The 21,922-nt window shown below is 44.1% G+C and overlaps 1 protein-coding gene across 2 annotated transcripts in view; it reads left to right on the forward strand.

The window, feature by feature from the left end:
• YIPF6 (Yip1 domain family member 6) overlaps window positions 1–21,922 on the forward strand; it is a 79,207-nt gene that overhangs the window by 7,639 nt on the left and 49,646 nt on the right. For both annotated transcript variants that reach the window (XM_063937078.1, XM_063937079.1), the window contains exons 4-6: window positions 7,705–7,747; window positions 9,706–9,831; window positions 19,895–20,052. In XM_063937078.1, coding sequence (XP_063793148.1) covers window positions 7,705–7,747; window positions 9,706–9,831; window positions 19,895–20,052 — 327 coding nt within the window. The remainder of the gene's footprint in view (window positions 1–7,704; window positions 7,748–9,705; window positions 9,832–19,894; window positions 20,053–21,922) is intronic.

Raw genomic sequence — 21,922 nt, forward strand, 5'->3', positions numbered from 1 at the left:
TGTTAAGATTGTGCTTTTTCCCAGCTCTCACAGCTTATTACGTATACCAGATGTCAGTACTGATCTAAACTGTTGTAGATTGTTAACTATTGTAACATGTCAGCATATTGGGAGGCTGTAGGCCTGATTGAGAGTTGTACACAAACTAGCAGCTGCTACTGAATAGAGTACAACTTAGAATTAGGCCCTGTATTTAATTCTGGGGAAGCAAAGGAATCGTGACCTGGTTCTCCTCTGATTCTATTTTGATGTTTTCTTTGCCATAGTTTTAGTTGCTCATGTCCACAAATAAAAAGACATTGAGGGGAAATGCATTGTTTTATCATGGCAGCAGCTCCCGTCACACTATTCACTTGTTTGTACTACTGGGCGTGAATGATCTCTACTTTTTCTGAAGTACTGTAGCTAGCAGAAATCTGGCCAATCCAAACGCTGCACGCCCAGTAGTCTGCACAGGTTAGTTGCTTTATGCTTGTAATCCAGATGCATTTGGGTGCGACCCGCATGATAACTTATGGACGGCCAGTAACTTGCATCCACCGGCACAAAGAATTGAATATCGCCCGACACTTTAGACGGCAGCTGCAGGCATGAGAAAACAATTGTATCTAGAAAAAATAACATACAGTATCCTACAGAAAAAAAATGCATGTCACACTGTAACTAGACATGAAAGCTTTCCTGTTTTTTTGTCCGTTAATAACTGCCATTCTTCTCTCTGGGATGGGATAAGTTAGGAGTTATGTCATGGTGAAGTGGGTTTTCAGGTAGGAAATACAATCGCATGCACACTTCAAGGTTTCATTCCTGAGATCCATTATCCTTCTTCAGTTCCCATTCTGAGCAAAGTATAAATATTATATATAAATAATATGGTTTTATTATTGACCGGCATTGTAAAAAAAATTGTTGCATAATATAAATACAACTAGAAATCAGAAGTGTTGTTCATACTGTGTGTTTAATTTTCTTTATCATCCACTAGGGGTCACTGGAGTACTCTTGGGATATGGACGGGCTTCCGTAGGAACAGCACTGAATATTTAAATTTAGAACACTCCACCCCTCCATATCCCCGAGTACCTCTCAGTGTTTTTTCTGTGCTCGACGTAGCAACAGCTCTGTGCCTCAGGTCACGATTACTTTGAAGAATTTTTATTTTTCTTTTTATTTGATTTTTTTTTTTCTATTTTACACATCCCTTTCCCCCTTCCAAAAGGCAGGGTCAGGGATAGTGCAGCTGCTGATAGCAGCAGGGGCGTGTCGGGCCTCTCTGAAAGAGCTCCCTCACAGCCACACACACAGCCTCCTGCACAGGCTGGCCGGCGCTTGTTCAGAAGCCCCGTCGGAGCCTCCTCACAAGCTGCAGGATAAAGGTATGTGAACGGGGCGGTCAGCTCCCGCTGCCGCCCCGAGGTGTGGGGACATTGTTAGCGCTTAGCGCCGCTGCTCGCTCCACTTAGCCGCCCGTCCCGCCGCTGCTCTCCCCACTCAGCCGCCCTCCCCGCACGCCTCCGGCTGCCGCTCAGAGGGCGCCGGCCGCTGCAGCTCTCTCGCTCACGGAGCCGGCCGCCGCTACTGCTCCGGGTCCCACCGCTGGTTGACGCGCTGCTCACCCGGGCTCAGACACAGCGCTCGGCGATACCCGCTGGGGCCCCACACGCTGCGCTGCCGCTGCTCTGGATCGGAAAGAGCATGCAGCCATTACACAAGGGGGGGGGCAATAAATAAATAAGGGGGCAATAAGCGGCATAAGAAATACTGCAGCACCAGATGCTAGGCTGCAGGGATATTTGCAGGAATTATTAAGCATAGCATGGCAGCCATTTTTAACCATGCTTCCTGTGTCTTCCTGCTGTGATTCCAGAACGTTCCAGTACTACATCTCTACTCCACCGGAGGCGCAGGGGTGTTAGAGGGAATTTGGGATCACATTTCATAGTACTGGCCACGTGTACTGCACTTGGCCAGATTTATATACAGAGACACCTTACTGCTATTTTACTGAGTCGTGCAAGTGTCTGGTTTTTGTGTATTGTATTGTCTGTCGCCATAATGAGTAAGGCACCAGCAAAAACTAAAAAGCATAATTGCAAAGTCTGTAACAGTGTATTACCGGATGGATCTACCACATGTACAGTATGTTTTGTGAATTCGGTTCAGAATACCATTTCTGCTCCTGTTTTACAACCAATTTCCTCACCGGACCCTCCGTGGGGTATGTTAGTAAATGTACTGGATAGGTTACAATCAGAATTGACCGCCGCTCGTCAGGAGCGGGAAACGGCAAGATCTGAGTCTAGGGTGAGACCGCCAGAACTACCGGAGGCGTCTCAGCCTTGCGTAAGGTCCAAATCCATTTTGGGTAAACGGGATAAATTTCATATGTCTTATGATTTTCCAGTGTCTGCTATGTTGCATTCTGACGATTCCATGCCAGACCTCACGGAACAAGATGAGGGTGAGGAGGGCGAAGTGGAGTCAGATGGCGAGGATTTTAACAGTTCCGGCATTGATGATCTCATCAGAGCGGTACGTCAGTCTCTGAAGTTTACTGAAACTGAGGAGCCTCTCACAAATGATCAGGTCGTATTTACTAAACGACAAAAAACTCCAATAAGTTTTCCTGTGTCGGAATCTCTTAATCAGATGTTAGTAGAAACACGACAGAATCCAGATAAACGGTTTTCTATACCTCGCAGATTTAAGTCTAGTTACCCGTTTCCAGACTCGGTAACATGTACATGGGAGAATCCACCAATAGTTGATTCTTCAGTGTCAAAGCTTACCAAGAAATTAACCATACCAGTGCCAGCAGCTACTACGCTTAAAGACCCTTCAGATCGCAAGATAGAAACTATGCTAAAATCCATGTATGTAGCAGCAGGTGTGATGCTAAGACCTGGATTGGTTGGCATTTGGGTCACTAAGGCACTCATAATATGGCTTACAGAACTCAAATCTGCTTTACATGACGAAAACCTGATAATTCTTGTAAATCAAATGATTGAGGCTGTAGAGTATCTCTGTACAGCGTCTACTGACGTCTGTCAGCTCACTTCTCGTATTTCATCGTCGCTAGTTACGGCACGAAGAGCACTCTGGCTGCGTGCTTATCATGCGGAGGCAGAGGTCAAACGAGGTATAGAGGCGTTGCCTTACGATGGCAAGAAGTTGTTTGGTCCTGAATTGGACGCATGGATTGCTGAGGCTACGGGAGGTAAGTCTGTTTTCTTACCATTGCCTCCACCGGTATCAAGAAGAAGGTACGCTGGACCTTCGTTCAAATCCTTTAGACCTCAGCCCTTTCGAGGACGTGGCAGAGGATCAACCACGCCTGCTAGACGTGGTCGCGGACGTGGTTTCCAACAAACCAACACAACTCGCCAGGACGCTAAGGTTACCGACAAGCCAGTGGCATGACGGGCTACCAGCCCATCTCGGTTCTCCGATTGTGGGAGCACGCCTTCAGACGTTCCATTTGGCGTGGTTCCACACATCCGCGGATGGGTGGATCCGCAATTTAGTGTTAAAAGGTTACAAAATAGAGTTCGACTGTCTTCCGCCTCTGCGGTTTTTCAAGACAGGATTGCCTCTGTCGGACGACAAGAGGAGGGTTCTGCACATTGCCATTCAGTCCCTACTGGATTCGGCAGTTTTGATTCCGGTCCCTGTACACCAACAGGGTCAGGGTTATTATTCAAGTCTGTTTGTGGTACCGAAGCCGGATGGCTCAGTCAGACCAATATTGAACTTAAAGGGTCTCAATCAGTACGTAACTTACTACAGATTCAAGATGGAGTCTCTGCGTTCGGTGATTGCGGGTTTAGAGCCAAAGGAATTTATGATTGCGCTAGACCTCAAGGATGCGTACTTACACATTCCAATTTGGCAACCTCATCAGAAATTCTTACGGTTTGCAATACGCCAGAACCATTACCAGTTTCAGGCTCTACCGTTTGGCCTGTCATCAGCGCCTCGGGTATTCACCAAAGTGATGTCTGTGTTGATAGCTCATCTCAGATCCCTGGGAGTGACAATAGTTCCGTATTTAGACGATCTGCTCATCAAAGCTCAGTCTCAACAGATGCTTCTCCAACATGCGCTGCTAACGTACAATGTACTTGTTCACCACGGTTGGATTGTCAACTTCAAGAAATCACATCTCATTCCGTCTCAACGCCTTCAATTCCTAGGTATGATTCTCGATACGGTCAATCAAAGAATTTACCTACCACAGCAGAAAGTACAAATTCTACGCCATCTAGTACAATTAGTGCTCAAGCCACGCACAGTGTCGGTACACTTGTGCATTCGCCTCTTAGGCACAATGGTAGCAGCTTTCGAAGCGCTTCAGTTCGGAAGATTTCACTCGCGTCCATTTCAACTGAATGTGCTCGCCCAGTGGTCGGGCTCGCATCTGCAGATTCACCACAGGGTGAGGTTGTCGCCAAGGGCAAGAGTATCTCTTCTCTGGTGGCTCAAGGAACACAATTTAACCGCAGGAAGACGGTTCGGAGGCTGGAATTGGATAATTCTAACTACGGACGCCAGTCTCAGAGGTTGGGGAGCGGTAATTCAAAATTGTCAGCTCCAGGGTCTCTGGGCGGATCACGAGAAATTGCTGTCTATAAATGTCCTAGAACTCCGCGCAATTTACAATGCGCTACGACAAGCAGTGCACATGCTTCGCTCTCAGCCTGTCCAAGTGCAGTCAGACAATGCGACGGCGGTCGCATACATCAACAAACAAGGAGGAACGAGAAGCCGCATGGCAATGCGGGAAGTAGCTCGTATCCTCAATTGGGCGGAATGCCACCAGGTGATATTGTCAGCAGTGTTCATTCCGGGAGTGGACAACTGGGAAGCGGATTATCTCAGTCGTCGGGATTTTCATCCAGGCGAATGGGCATTAAATCCAGAAGTGTTTCACATGTTGGTTCAGAGATGGGGTTATCCTCAGGTGGACCTGATGGCGTCTCGACACAATCACCAAACGTTCCAGTATGTGTCCAGAACAAGAGATCCAAAGGCAGTGGCGGTGGATGCTCTCACTGTCGCGTGGCCGTACAGTCTTGTGTATCTGTTTCCACCGTTTCCGTTGCTCCCTCTGGTGCTAAAACGGATCAAAAGAGAGTCTGTCACAGTCATACTAGTGGCGCCTCATTGGCCTCGGAGAGCTTGGTTCTCGGATCTTCGAGGACTACTCGCAGACGATCCTTGGCCGCTCCCACTGCGTCCAGACCTGTTACAACAGGGTCTGTTCCTTTACCCCGATTTAGCGCGGCTGCGTTTGACGGGGTGGCTGTTGAGACCGCCCTCTTAAGAAGAGAGGGCATTCCAGATTCAGTTATACCAACCATGTTACGAGCTAGGAAGCCGGTTACGGCAGCTCATTATTACAGAATATGGAGTGCCTATATAGGTTGGTGTGAAGCTCGGAAATTTCCGACATCATCTTTCAAGTTATGCCGCCTTTTGTTGTTTCTACAAACAGGGTTAGATGGAGGACTGCGTTTATCTACACTAAAGGTGCAGGTATCTGCTTTGTCAATTTACTTTCAAAGACGATTGGCTCTATTGCCGTCTTTACGCACTTTTCTCCAAGGTGTCCTCAGAGTACAGCCTCCATTCATTCCACCTACAGCGCCATGGGACTTGAATCTGGTTTTAGAGTTCTTACAGTCTTCATATTTTGAACCCTCACAGCAAGTGGATATAAAGTTTCTCACTTGGAAAACAATTTTTCTCCTAGCCTTAGCTTCGGCAAGGCGTGTTTCGGATTTGGGTGCCTTGTCATGCAAGGCACCGTATTTGGTGTTTCATGATGACAGAGCGGAACTTCGGACGAATCCCGCTTTCTTACCAAAGGTAGTGTCATCTTTTCACATCAATCAACCAATAGTAGTTCCTGTGTTGACAGCACATTCTGGAACTCTGGATGTGGTACGCGCATTACGCGTTTATATATCCCGAACGTCTTCAGTTCGTAAGACGGATACGTTGTTTGTTCTCTATGATGCTGCCAAGATAGGTTGGCCAGCGTCTAAACAAACCTTATCCAGATGGATAAAACTGACCATACGTCAGGCTTACCTTCATGCTAGGTTACAACCGCCTACGTCAGTAACCGCTCATTCCACACGTTCTGTGGGAACTTCATGGGCAGCTGGTCGTGGGGCTTCTACGACGCAGCTTTGCCGTGCAGCTACATGGTCTTCAGTGCACACGTTTGTGCGCTTTTACAAGTTTGATACGTTTGCGGCATCAGCATCTAGCTTTGGCCGCCTAGTGTTACAAGTGCCAAACAGCTCTCCCGCCCACGGGGGAAGCTTTGGTACGTCCCAAGAGTACTCCAGTGACCCCTAGTGGATGATAAAGAAAATAGGATTTTGGTACTTACCAGGTAAATCCTTTTCTTTGAATCCATAGGGGGCACTGGACGCCCACCCAGAGCAGTTTTACCTAGTTGTGGTGAGTTCGGAGGATCTTATGGTAACACACTTTCACCGACTGGTTCAAATTACAAGTGCTGGTTAGGGTGTCAACTGTTTAGTTGTCAGTAACGTTATGTGTCAACTTCGTTATTGTCCGTTATGTTATATGTAATACTCCATTGTCAACCTCTCTATAGTTCCTGTTCGGCTCAGTAAAAAACACTGAGAGGTACTCGGGGATATGGAGGGGTGGAGTGTTCTAAATTTAAATATTCAGTGCTGTTCCTACGGAAGCCCGTCCATATCCCAAGAGTACTCCAGTGCCCCCTATGGATTCAAAGAAAAGGATTTACCTGGTAAGTACCAAAATCCTATTTTTTTGCTTGCTACAGTGGGAAGTATCACTTGATCTGTTTTCCCTTGTGAGTTTTGTTGCTTACCCATGGAATAAAACATGTGGCACTCCCCGCTGTTGTGAAACTGCACATCCCAGCATGTCCTGCTGCAGTTACAGCATGCCTTAACAGCAAAACTGTGGCAGAACATGCTACGATGTGTAGTTTCACCGCACATGTTACCTAACCCTGTTTTATTCTAAGATGAGAACAGCTAAATTACTGCTCAGTCGCCAGGTCTGGTGTCATTGTCATAATAATGGTGGTATCAAATAAGTTCTAGAGGGAGATGTTTCAAGCCTTGGAGAGAGAGAGTGAAGATGCTGCCCAAACCATCCAATCAACTCCTGTCTATCATTTATTTATCTAGTGCAGTCTTTCAAATGATAGAATCTAGTTGCTTTGGACAACTGCTCCATTTAATCTCTCCCCAAAGCTTCATACATCCCACCCATAATTATTTAAAATATATTTTAAGTGGCACATTTTTTTCACACATGGAATTATATTATTTAGTGAGCAAATAATTAGGTGTTTTTTGGTTCTCTTCCTTAAAAGAGTAGTTCACACTTTTTAATTTTTTTTAATGCAATCATATCTCGGCAGTTATCAATTAAATGGTGTTGGACAATTTTCAAGCATAATTAATCATCCAGCAGCCAAATTGAGGAGTGATGGGTCCATGTTTTCATTTCAGTTTGGTTAATTACAGAGCATTATTATTTCAGTTATGTGTAAGTGCAGTATTGGGGGTTTCTGAATCCTTCGCCCACACACTACAAAGCAACAGGAGGGGCTGTAATAATATTGCTGCTGTTACCTGACAACTTCATCTTTAAATCTAAAATGATGGTAATCTGATTTTTCCCTAGGGGATTTATGGGGCCCTCTTGTGCTCTGTGTCACACTTGCATTGTAAGTACTTGTTTTATTTATTGCTTTCTATTCCCCTGGATGTGTGCCAGATCCGTGCCGCTGTATTACCAGTTCCGGGTTCATGCCTAACCTTTTCACTTGCAATGATATAGTCTCAACCCACTGTTAAGCATATTCTTTCTGCAAGAGTTAGTTCATCCATATCTATTCATATTTAGCTAAATATGGCTAGCATACTGCCTGTTCTATAGGAAAATGTAGATGTTGCTTTTCTCTTGTCACACTATTGAGGGGTGTCAGAGCTTATTCGATTTAGATTTTTTTTTTTTCTTTCTCAGATTTAGATACTTATGTGGTACAATATGTCCTCGTACATATTTGCAGCAGTCACACCAGACAGCCACTCTTGGCATGCCAGGTCCCATCAGTATCTGCTAGCCTCGCGCAACTTGTTTTTGCTTTTTGCAGAAAATGAATCTTTGGTTGCGTGGCATATTAAGGCTAGATGTATGAACACACATCTATAGGTAGCATTTTCGTACTTCAGTCCGTCCCCCTAACAGTCCACATTTATTGATATATTTAGTAATGTCTGAAACATCCGTGGGATCAGAAGCTTTCTAACCCTGGATGTTACCAAATTCATAAAGACTTTTGCGATCAGCTCTAACAAAAATATACTACAAATATGTGTATGTGTAGCAAATTAAACCATGGGGATTTTGTTCATATTTAGATCAAAACATTTAAGCTTGCACCCCTTTGACAAGGGACCCCAATTCTCTGCAAGTCCCTATACTAGCATATATGCCCAGCACACCACTATATTTCAGTTAAATGTACTACCCTTCCAGATACAAAGGGAAACATCTCTACAGGGTTGACATGTGAACCACACCCAACTAGACCTTTTATAGACTTGATTGAAAGCAGCCATGATGAAACGAAACAGAAAAGAAATATGGCCACACTCTGTTTTACCCATATTGTAGGTGGTACCAGTTGCGTGACAATATTAATACCATATATTCATACAAAACAGACTTTTGCTGTAGGCACTAAGAATAATATACTGCAAATAAAAGCAGGGGATTTTGATCGAAACATGCTTGCAGACCATCGTCATTAGGCCCCAGTTCCCTGCAAGTCTTTTAATGATGAGCCCCTGGGTTATTGAATGCTACTGTTTAATAATGGTCACTCAGTTGTACATTTATCTTATCTCACTTTTTTTTGGTTTCTCCTGTACTGCCTGTTTTTTTTTGGGGTGTGTATAATCAGATCTACACTAAAAAGGTCTACAGTCAATAGGTCTTCCACTAATGGTAGACATGCATTAGGTCGACTTGGTCAAAAGGTCGACCTAGAATAGGTTGACGGGGTTAAAAGGTAGACACAATTTATTTTTTTTGGTGGTGTTTTGTTACTATTCTGACACAAACAAGCCCCGTTAGTGTACCACATCCCCCCCGCATGGCTCACTTCGCTCACCATGCTTCGGACAAGGTGCCTCGCTGCGCTCTGCACAGGTTACTATTCCCAATCGTAGTCCACGTGGATGGTAAAGTATGAAAAAATTGAAAAACTTGTGTTGACCATTGTCATGTTGACCTTTTGAACTGTCTACCTTTTAACCTAATGCATGTCTACCATTAGTGGTCAACCCATTGACTGTAGACATTTTTAGTGTAGCTCTATAGACTGGGTACAGGTGTTTGTTTGTTTTTTCTTTGTTTTTTTTTTATATTGGATTGTTTGTGTATGCCATTGTAATTCTCTTTGTACAGTGCTACAGACACTTGGTGGAAACATACATATAAACGTTAATAAAAAATATTACAAGTGACTTTAGTCATTTTGTTAGAAGCAGCTGTGCCAAAGCATAGGTTTAGTTAAAATCTGGACTCTAGAACTGATTGGCTAGCTCTCTTGCTGTTGCTTAGAGACTTCTTGTAGACCTTTCGATTACCATGGTAATTTTTGTTTTCTACTTCCAGAATGCTTCAGGGTGGCTACGCTAACAGCAAAGATGACGGAGGACCCCAATTTGCTGAAGTATTTGTAATTATCTGGTTTGGGGCTGTGGTCATCACATTGAACTCCAAACTTCTTGGTGGAACGATGTAAGACATTTTTAAACTTCATCTTAAGTCCCTTCAGTGATGAAATAAGTATATTAAGTTATGTGTCTTTTGTAATTAATGCGTGGAAGAAGAACGGTCATTGTAGGAATGCATCTATCCCTGAAAGACCCCAAAACTGCAACCCATGGACCGGAAAATGGTAACAATGGAGCTGAGAAAGAACAGGGGTCGCCCCATGCATACCATTACACACAAGTTCCAAATAGCCACTAAAGTGCCGTTTTCAACAAGAACACTTCGTAGGGAGGCCCATGCACGTGGATATTATGGGCGAGGAGCTGCTCATAAACATCTAATCACAAAGAAGAATGCAGACCAGTGGAAGAATGGCGGCGAATGTTATGGAGTGACGAATCACAATTGACACTTTTCAGATCAGATGGAGATGTTTGGCAATTTCCAGGACAACATCTGATGTCAGAATGTACAGTACCTACAATAAAGAATGAAGGTGGTGGCGTTATGCTGTTGGTCTGGTTCAGCTGGTTTTGCATGGGTCCACTAGTTGTAATGCATGGTCACGTTAACTCTGAGGAGATCTCCATAACTCTGTGCTCCCTACGTTGTGGCAGTTCTACGAAACAACAAATGTTTTTATCAGGACGACAATGCCACCTGTCATGTTTCCAGGGTAACACTGGTCTGGTATACAGAAAATTTGGTAACCCAGATGGACTGGCCAGCTCAAAGTCCAGATCTTATTGAGAACCTCTGGGACGAATTTGAGTGACGAGTGTATTCTAGACCGACTCGACCTTCTTCATTGTCACAGTTGGTCACTGTACTTCAGGTGGAATGGCAAGACATACTGCCTGCTGGTGTCCCGGAACGTGTGTACAGTATGCCAAGAAAAAACTTTAAAGGGAAGAAAATCCCTGTAAAAACCAGGAGCGCTGCATCTGTCAATTAATACCACAATCAATGATCACAAAAAAACTTCATACAATTTAATTCTAATAACTTTGTCAATAATCTTTTATTCTTAATTTTATATATATATATATATATATATATATATATATATATTTATTGCTGCAGCATATATTAAAATACCATTTACCACATATTAAGCATACATTCAAGGTCCTTAGAGGCTTGTTGGTATTCCTTTATAAATCCCACTCATATATTTAGATCACAAAAATTAGTCCATTAACTTATTCCATTAGAAATGGCCAATGAGATATTATTTATATATATATACGTCCTAGAGGATGCTGTGGTCAACATTAGAACCATGGGGTATAGACTGGATCCGCCGGAGACATGGGCACTTTAAGACTTTGAATAGGTGTGAACTGGCTCCTCCCTCGATGCCCCTCCTCCAGACTCCAGTTTTAGAATTGTGCCCAGGCAGACTGGATGTACACTGAGGAGCTCTACAGAGTTTCTCGGGAAAAGACTTTTGTTAGGTTTTTTATTTTCAGGGAGACTGCTGGCAACAGTCTCCCTGCTTCGTGGGACTTAGGGGAGAGAAGTCAGACCTACTTCTGGTGAGTTTAAAGGATCTGCTTCTTGGCTACAGGACACCATTAGCTCCTGAGGATCTGATCGCTAGGTACGCCTAGATGCTCGTTCCCAGAGCCGGCCGTCACCCCCCTTGCAGAGCCAGAAGTCAGAAGACAGGTGAGTAGAAGAAGTAAAGAAGACTTCAGTGACGGCTTCTGAAGTACCGCACAGCGATCGCGCTGCGCGCCATGCTCCCACACACAGAGGCAATGCAGGGTGCAAGGCGCGGGGGTCACCCTGGTCAGCATATATATACCTCAAAACAGACTGGCAAGAGGGGACATAGGTGCGGAGGCACTGTCCTACCCCCGCCAGTATAAACATTTACTGAAAAAACGCGGGTCTGAAGCGTGCCATTGCGGGGCGGAGCTTAGTCCTCAGCTCACACAGCTCAGCGCCATTTTCTCTACACAGGCTGCAGAGATGCTGGTCCTTCCTCACACTGCTGTACAAATAACAGGGTGCAAAACGGGGGGGGGGCACAGTAATTTTGGTGCATTTTATTATAATAGCGCTGCAGGTCTGAGGCATTATTTTGGGTTTCAGAACTGTTGGTGAAGCGCTGGGTTGTGAGCTGGCAAACTCCCTCTGTGTCTCTCTGACAGACTTTACTGTGGGTCTGTCCCCTATATGCCCAGTGTGTCTGTGAGTGTTGGGTACATGTGTGTCGGCATGTCTGAGGCGGAGTGCTCTTCCCAGGAGGAGACTGTGTTGGGGACACAAACAGCTGTGGGAGTGACCCTGTCGGCACCGCCGACTCCTGATTGGGTTAATGTGTTGAATGCAAATGTGGCTTTTATTAGTAAGAGATTGGATAAATCTGAGTCTCAGAACCAGGCATGGAAGAAGTCTGTGGAGAATGCGTTGTTGCAAGTCCAGACCCCTTCGGGGTCACAAAAAAGATCATTTGCCCAGTTGGCAGATACGGACACGGACTCTGACTCCAGTGTCGACTTTAGTGATGCCAGATTGGATCCAAAATTGGCAAAGAGCATTCGGTACATGATTGTGGCGATAAAAGACGTATTACAGATCTCGGAGGACCCTGCTGTTCCTGACAAAAGGGTCTGTATGTATAAGGGAAAGAAGCCTGAGGTAACGTTTCCTCCCTCTCATGAACTTAACGCTCTATTTGATAAGGTTTGGGAAAATCCTGACAAAAAGTTTCAGATTCCCAAAAGGATTCAGGTGGCTTACCGGTTTCCTTCTGGGGATAGGGATAAGTGGGAGTCACCCCCCATTGTGGACAAGGCTCTATCTCGGCTGTCCAAAAAGGCGGCTCTTCCGTCCCCGGACACGGCAGCCCTTAAGGATCCTGCGGATCGTAGGCAGGAAAATCCATTGAAATCCATTTATGTCACCATAGGTACGCTGCTCAGGCCAGCCATTGCATCTGCGTGGGTGAGTAGTGCAATCGAAAAATGGGCAGATAGCTTGTCATCTGATATAGATACCCTAGATAGGGATAGCGTTCTCTTGACTTTAGGTCATATCAGGGACGCCGCAGCATATCTAAATGAAGCTGCAAGGGATATTGGCCTTTTGGGTTCAAAGGCCAATGTCATGGCTGTCTCAGCTAGGCGTGCGTTGTGGATTCACCAATGGAATGCTGATGCTGACTCCAAGAAAAGTATGGAAGCTTTACCATATAAAGGTATGGCCTTATTTGGAGATGGCCTTGATGATTTGGTGTCTACGGCTACCGCGGGTAAGTCATCCTTTTTACCTTATGTTCCTCCACAACAAAAGAAAACGCACCATTATCAGATGCAGTCCTTTCGGCCCAATAAATTCAGAAAGGGCCGGGGTTCTTCCTTTCTTGCTACTAGAGGAAGGGGAAGAGGCTCCAAGGAGCAGAAGTCCTCCCAGGCTTCTGCCACCTCCACCGCATGACGTTGAGACTCCTATGCGGGAGTCCGCACCGGTGGGGGCCCGTCTGAAACTCTTCAGTCAGTTTTGGGTTCGTTTGAACCTAAACCCTTGGATATTCTCAAGACACCCCCCCCCTTTGCCGTATTTTCAAATTGGCCTTACCAGTTTCTCTTCCGGACAGGGAGGTAGTTTGCGACGCAATACAAAAATTGTGTTTAAATCAGGTTATCATCAGGGTTCCCCAGTCACAACAGGGAGAAGGGTTTTATTCGAGCCTGTTTGTGGTCCCAAAGCTGAACGGCTCTGTCAGACCGATCCTAAACCTGAAATCCCTGAAGTTTTACCTAAAGAGATTCAAATTCAAGATGGAGTCTCTCCGAGCAGTGATCTCCAGTCTGGAGGAAGGGGATTATATGGTGTCGGTGGACATAAAAGATGCCTACTTACATGTTCCCATTTATCCTCCGCATCAGGCTTACCTGAGATTTGCAATTCAGGATTGTCATTACCAATTTCAAACATTGCTGTTTGGTCTTTCCACGGCTCCGAGGATTTTCACCAAAGTGATGGCGGAGATGATGGTTCTCTTTCGCAATCAAGGAGTCACGATTATCCCATACTTGGACGATCTCCTGATAAAAGCGAGATCCAGGTACCAGTTGGTCCAAAACGTTGCACTCTCCATGACAGTTCTCCAGCAACATGGTTGGCTCCTAAACTTGCCAAAATCACAGTTGATTCCAACGACACGGTTGTCATTTTTGGGAATGATATTGGACACAGAACTACAGAGAGTCTTTATTCCTGTGGAAAAGGCGCTGGAACTTCAGAGTCTGGTCAAACAAATTCTGAAACCAGCAAGAGTGTCAATCCATCAATGCATTCGGTTGCTGGGGAAGATGGTTGCGGCCTACGAGGCCATTCAGTTTGGCAGGTTCCATGCCAGAGTGTTTCAGTGGGACCTGTTGGACAAGTGGTACGGGTCCCATCTACACATGCACCAGAGAATAATCCTGTCGTCCAAGGCCAGGATATCGCTCCTGTGGTGGCTGCACAGCTCTCACCTCCTAGAGGGGCGCAGGTTCGGGATACAGGATTGGATCCTGGTGACCACGGATGCAAGCCTCCGAGGCTGGGGGGCAGTCACACTAGGTGAAAGCTACCAAGGAAGATGGTCAAGTCAGGAAACTTGTCTCCACATAAATGTTCTGGAGTTAAGGGCCATTTACAACGGCCTCCTACAAGCGGAACATCTTCTTCGAGATCTGCCGGTACTGATCCAGTCAGACAATGTAACAGCAGTAGATTACATAAACCGTCAGGGCGGAACGAAAAGCAGAGCGGCAATGGCAGAAGCCACAAGGATTTTCCGCTGGGCGGAAAAACATACAAGCACTCTGTCAGCGATATTCATTCCAGGAGTGGACAACTGGGAAGCAGACTTCCTCAGCAGACACGATCTCCATCCAGTAGAGTGGGGCCTCCGCCATGAAGTCTTCGCAGACATAACAAGTCGTTGGGGAGTTCCTCAAATAGACATGATGGCATCTCGTCTCAACAAGAAGCTTCAGAGATATTGTTCCAGGTCAAGGGACCCTCAAGCAATAGCAGTGGATGCACTGGTGACACCGTGGTTGTTTCAGTTGGTTTATGTATTCCCCCCACTTCCTCTAATTCTGAAAGTTCTAAAGATCATAAGAAGAACAAAGATCCGGGCGATCGTCATTGTTCCAGACTGGCCAAGGAGGGCTTGGTATCCAGATCTTCAGGAGTTACTCATATGAGATCCCTGGCCTCTTCCTCTGAGCGAGGACCTGTTACGACAGGGGCCATGCGTGTATCAGGACTTACCGCGGCTGCATTTGACGTCATGGCGGTTGAACACAGAATCCTAACCCATAAGGGTATTCCCAGTGAAGTCATTCCCACATTTATTCAGGCCAGAAAAGGGGTGACGGCTAAACAAACTCTTGGTGTGAAGCCAAAGGGGCTCCTACGGAAGTGTTTCGCCTGGGGCGTTTTCTCCATTTTCTACAAGCAGGTGTGGATGCGGGGCCTAAAATTAGGCTCAATTAAGGTACAGATTTCAGCCTTATCGGTTTTCTTTCAGAAACAATTGGCCTCCCTTCCAGAAGTTCAGACTTTCGTGAAGGGAGTGTTGCACATCCAACCTCCATTTGTGCCTCCGGTGGCACCTTGGGAACTTAATGCGGTGTTGCAGTTCCTTCAATCACATTGGTTTGAACCTTTGCGGAAGGTGGAGTTGAAATTCCTCACTTGGAAAGTGGTCATCCTGTTGGCCTTGGTGTCTGCAAGGCGGGTGTCTGAGTTAGCGGCCTTGTCTCACAAGAGCCCTTATTTGATCTTCCATGAAGATAGAGCTGAGTTGAGGACGCGTCAGCAATGTTTACCGAAGGTGGTTTCCTCTTTCCACATAAACCAACCTATCGTGGTACCTGTGGCTACTGACGCCTTCGTTGAATCAAAATCTCTGGATGTCGTCAGAGCTTTGAAGATTTATGTCGCCATAACGGCTCAGATTAGGAAAACAAGGCTCTGTTTGTCCTGTATGCTCCCAACAAGGTTGGGTGTCCTGCTTCCAAGCAGACCATTGCGCGCTGGATCTGTAACACGATTCAGCAGGCCCATTCCACGGCTGGACTGCCGTTACCGGAATCAGTGAAGGCCCATTCCACTAGGAAGGTGGGCTCTTCCTGGGCGGCTGCCCAGGGGGTCTCGGCATTGCAACTTTGCCGAGCAGCTACTTGGTCGGGGTCAAACACTTTTGCAAAGTTCTACAAGTTTGACAGCTTGGCCGATGAAGACCTTAAGTTCGGTCAATCGGTGCTGCAGAGTCATTCGCACTCTCTCGCCCGTTCTAGAGCTTTGGTATAACCCCATGGTTCTAATGGTGACCCCAGCATTCTCTAGGACGTATGAGAAAATACGATTTTAATATCTACCGGTAAATCCTTTTCTCTTAGTCCGTAGAGGATGCTGGGCGCCCGTCCCAGTGCGTACTGTATCTGCAGTTAATAGTTACGGTTACACATATGTTGTGTTACGTTTATTGTCAGCCTGTTGCTGAAGTTGTTCATGCAGTTGGCTTGTGTTCTGTTGAATGCCATTTTGTGAGGCATGCTTGAGATGTGAGCTGGTATGAATCTCACCTTAGTTTAACAATAAATCCTTTCCTCGAAATGTCCGTCTCCCTGGGCACAGTTCCTATAACTGGAGTCTGGAGGAGGGGCATAGAGGGAGGAGCCAGTTCACACCCATTCAAAGTCTTAAAGTGCCCATGTCTCCTGCGGATCCCGTCTATACCGCATGGTTCTAATGGTGACCCCAGCATCCTCTACGGACTAAGAGAAAAGGATTTACCGGTAGGTATTAAAATTCTATTTTATATATATATATAAATCTCCCAATGGGTCATATAGAGATTATTTATTTGGCTCCCACATATATAGCCAGTTCTAATATCACATGGACTACGTGATCGTAATTTGAGGCTATTTATCCACTTTTATAGTTACAAAAAAAGTCCCAAGTTCACTTGGATTGCTGATTTATAAGTGTGCACACAAAAATGGAGTAGTTGGTAATTACCATGTGTAGTTGCTATTACGTCACCTCCAGAGTATTGCAGTGCTTGTATTGATTCAGTAATCGGGCTCCCTCTGTTGGTGATATACCCAATGGGGGTTATTCTGAGTTGATCGCAGCAGGAACTTTGTTAGCAGTTGGGCAAAACCATGTGCACTGCAGGGGAGGCAGATATAACATGTGCAGAGAGAGTTAGATTTGGGTGTGGTGAGTTCAATCTGCAATCCAAATTGCAGTGTAAAAATAAAGCAGCAAGTAATTACCCTGCACAGAAACACAATAACCCACCCAAATCTAACTCTCTCTGCACATGTTATATCTGCCCCCCCCCCTGCAGTGCACATGGTTTTGCCCAACTGCTAAAAAATTTCCTGCTGCGATCAACTTGGAATTACCCCCATTGTGCAGGTCGAGTGGAGTTCCCTCTGATATCTCAATAAGTTGTCACAGTGTTCAGGCTCCCTCTGCTGGTATTAGCCCATATTGCACACACACTGGATTTATGATTTCCACAGCACAATACCTATTGTGGAGGTGATCGTCTTTAGTACAGTCAATAGAAAACGCGTTTCTCCGCCTTCACACTACCTCAGCGGCTTCCTCAGTTCATATGACCCGTGCTGTGCCGGCTGTGTTTATATAGCACCCAAGATTTCAATCTACCGCGCGACCTTGCGCATGCGCACTGACTCGTGCGCTTCAAGCCTCGTTTTGGACTCCTTCCTTATATCTCCTCCGTCGGACATTTTAGCATTAATACTCAAGCCTCGTTTTCACAAATCAGTACAAGCCTCATCCTGGATACTGGCGGCCACCTTTCCCATTCATACCAATCTGAATGTTTCAACATTTAGGAATAAATTAGTGGCCATCTTTGTCCACCCTCAGCGGACATATTGGTTCTTCCCTTTATATTAAAAAGCCTCATATAAAGATATTTGAATATATTTAAATAAATCCCATATACAAATGAATGTGTGTGTGTATATGTGTATATATATATATATATACACACACACACACACACACACACACACACACACACACACACACACACACACGTTGAGTATCCCATATCCAAATATTCCGAAATACAGACTTTTTTGACTGAGAGTGAGATAGTGAAACCTTTGTTTTTGATGGCTCAATGTACACAAACTTTGTTTAATACACAAAGCTATTAAAAATATTGTATTAAATGACCTTCAGGCTGTGTGTAAAAGGTGTATATGAAACATAAATGAATTGTGTTAATGTAGACACACTTTGTTTAATGCACAAAGTTACAAAAAATATTGGCTAAAATGACCTTCCAGCTGTGTGTATAAGGTGTATATGTAACATAAATGCATTCTGTGCTTAGACTTGGGTTCCATCACCATGATATCTCTTTATGGTATGCAATTATTCCAAAATACGGAAAAATCCGATATCCAAAATACCTCTGGTCCCAAGCATTTTGGATATGGGATACTCAACCTGTATATATGTATGTGTATATATATATATATATATATATGTGTGTGTATATATATATATATATATGTGTGTGTGTGTATATATATATATATATATATATATATATATATATATATATATATATATATATATATAGCGACATACACACACACATTGATATTGGAGGATATAGCCATATAGTTCATGATCTCCAATACATCAGCCGTTAATTAGCCCTCATTGGGCATATATATGATTCTTATGTTACAAACCTCCATATATGAGTATATAGCGCCACATACCTATTAAAACATGTGCATAAAAAATATTCACATACATAAAAAACATATATAAATATATATACACTACAGAATTTTATATATATATATATATATATATATATACGTACACATCATAAAAAACATATATGAAATAAAATAAAAAAAGATATTTAACATAACTTTCATCTCCAATTTTCAGCAGTACAAGGAGATATGCACCTATATTCACTTACTTCTCAACCCTCCATAAAAGTACCTAGCCTTTAAAAATTATTTAACTCCACTGTATCGTTCAACCCTTGTGGGATCAGGGTCTTGAAATTGAAAATCCAAGAAGGATGTGTGCAGTAATCACTGCACTGGTGGACCTACAAAGTAATGACTTCAATAAAATCTCGATCTATTTGCGGTCGGTGTCCAATCACTTTTTTCTACATATTGTAGATGACATGCAATATTAGTCAACTATTTCCTTTTAATTGTTCATAGCTTATGTAAATGAAAGAAAATGGTTGTGTACTATTGGACTGGAAAGGACCAATGTGGTATGAAAACCATAGCACAGGAATACATTTTAGAAAATGAAGTAAACATTAGTTTGGGTTATATTTGCTTTCTCCTGGGCATAAGTTTTTATTGTCCCAGACAGTGTTCTGTTCTGAAGTTGTTACACATGGATCATCCTTTTAGAAGAGTTCCTCTTGTATTGTTGAATTTACGTGAAGCGACCCCTCTATTATATCAATCTGTTTATAGTTTGCTGCCCCCATTTTCATGGGCTCTGCAAGGTAAAGACAATAGCACAGGGATGCTGGAGCCTTGATAAATGTTCCTGCAAATTACCAATTAGAATTCTACTCCATTCCACAGATGCAAACAAGCATTAAGATTTGTTGACTGATCAGACCAGTGCATTAAAGTGAATTCACAGTCATGTCCCTGGTACTAATCCAAGACATTCCTATTTTTATACAATGAAGCCATTATCTTGCTGAAAAAGCCCATTCACAGGTGGGCACACTGCTGCTATGCAGAGAGATCCAGATAACCTGTTACAGTCACACATGGGAACTGGTATTAAAGTGAATGCTATTTGACTGGAGTCCCAAAACCAAAGGTTACTAGAGTTGAATGGATCCTCTGTTTACAACTACTTACCATTCCAGTGAAGGAGAGGAATAGGTTGTCCCTTGTGAGGAAGCGCCCTGTCTATTAAGTGTAGGACCAGGCCCTGTGAGAAGTCTTAACTGCCTACATAAAGCAGCACACTGACTGTAAATTGCTAATGTCTAAATGGTTTCTTATGTCTCTTTCAGCTCTTTCTTCCAAAGCTTGTGTGTGCTGGGCTACTGCATCCTGCCTCTCACTGTGGCGATGTTGTTGTGCCGCCTCCTGCTGTTGGCGAGTATAAATCTGACTACATTAATCCTGCGACTGGTCATTGTGGCTGCAATGTTTGCCTGGTCTACTTTTGGTAAAGTCATCAAATCCTTTATATTTAATATACTGGAGCAAATGTGTACAGCTTTCAAATACTATAGATGCAGATATGTACAGTAGATATGTTGAGATGACAATGGGAGAGTTTATTTATATCTTCAGTATTTTTTTAGATAATACAAAGTTGGGAGCACTCTGGGATACTTGAATAGGATGCTTGTGGCCTGCAAACCAATAGTCTTAATGCGTGTACTTAGGGCCTAATTCAGCATGGAACGCAGGTACGATTGCATTCGCATGCTAAAGCCCTGTGGAATGTGCACACGCGCAGCATCCGCACTGCGTGTGCGCACACAGTGAGATGCGACAGCATCTCACGTGTGCGAACGCCTCTGCCTGATTGACAGGCAGAGGCATTGATGTGGTGGGAGGGGGTGTCGACTCTGCATTTAAAGGGTGTCATGACGGCGTTGGGATGGGGGGGCGCAGTCTGGATAATGCAGGCGTGTCCAGACCATTTGACGGGCGGGCTGCGGTGGCTGTGTGACGTCACACAGCCGCTGCAACCCGGAAGATGGTTTAGCAGACTAATGTATAGGGTCGACAGGTAAAAGGTAGACAGAGCTTTTAGGTCAATAGTTTCAAAAGGTCGATATGACAGTTTTCGACACATGTTTTGAGGTGTTTGTTTTTTTCCATGTTTTTTTCAACTGTGGCTTGTCTTACTATACACATGGACTATGACTGGGAATTGTAACCTATGGCAAGTGCAGCAGAGCGAGGCACCTTTACCGAAGCGTGGCGAGTGTACATGTTTCGAATAATTGGGGTCTCATGGTTAAACATACAAAATAACAACAGTTTAAAAAAAAACTTGTCGAACTTTTGACCTTGTCGAACCTATATATGTCAACCATATGGGGTTGACTTAATGACTGTTTACCTATTTACCGTAGAACTTTTATACCACTCCCACGTTGCTCTTTCAAGTCGATACCTCTAGGAAAGAACTGTAGGCAGGGTGTTCTTATGATTATTGTCCCAACATGTAAGAAATTTTAATGCGATGTGCACAAATGCAGTCCCTAGAGACACAGGGGTGTATTTACTAAAGTGTGGGTTTAAAGTAGTGGAGATGTTGCCCTTAGCAACCAATCAGATTCAATTTTTTTTCTTCTAGAACCAATCAGATTCTATTTATTTATTTTTTTCTTCTAGAAGGTGCTAAATAAATAAGTAGAATCTGATTGGTTGCTGGTCCACAACAGCTCCACTTCTATAAACCCACACTTGAGTAAATATACCCCTGATGTCCTACTTCCATGCAAAATGACCTTGCTCGGGCCGATATCACCACCATCTCTCCACCTCAGAAACAGTAGTATGTTTATAGTATAAATGTCTGATGTCGCACTATATTGCAGTAGACTAGCAAAAAGAAAATATGTTGACCTTTTTTTTTTTTTTCTACTTTCTTAACCATGGCTGTGTTTATTCTTGTATAGATTAGTTTCATTACCTGTTTTATAATTTGGAGACGGCAACAAGTGTACATTATATTATTAGTTGTGAATTCTTTTTCTCTGAAACTGAAATGAAAAACCTGATCAGTGGTTTATTAATGCGTGGAACTCCACGTCCCTACCAACACCAGAGCCCTGGATGTTCCTGCGTTTACATTTGTTAAAGCAGTTCACTCTGATTTATAATATTACCCAAATATTTTATTAGGCTCTCTTACGTCCTAGAGGATATTGGGGTCCACGTTAGTACCATGGGGTATAGACGGGTACACTAGAAGCCTTGGGCTCTTTAAGAAATCAATAGTGTGCACTGGCTCCTCCCTCTATGCCCCTCCTACCAGACTCAGTTTAGAATATGTTTCCGGAGGACCCGGTCACGTT

Source organism: Pseudophryne corroboree, chromosome 8 (genome assembly GCF_028390025.1).
Source record: "Pseudophryne corroboree isolate aPseCor3 chromosome 8, aPseCor3.hap2, whole genome shotgun sequence".
Classification (NCBI taxonomy): Eukaryota; Metazoa; Chordata; class Amphibia; order Anura; family Myobatrachidae; genus Pseudophryne; species Pseudophryne corroboree.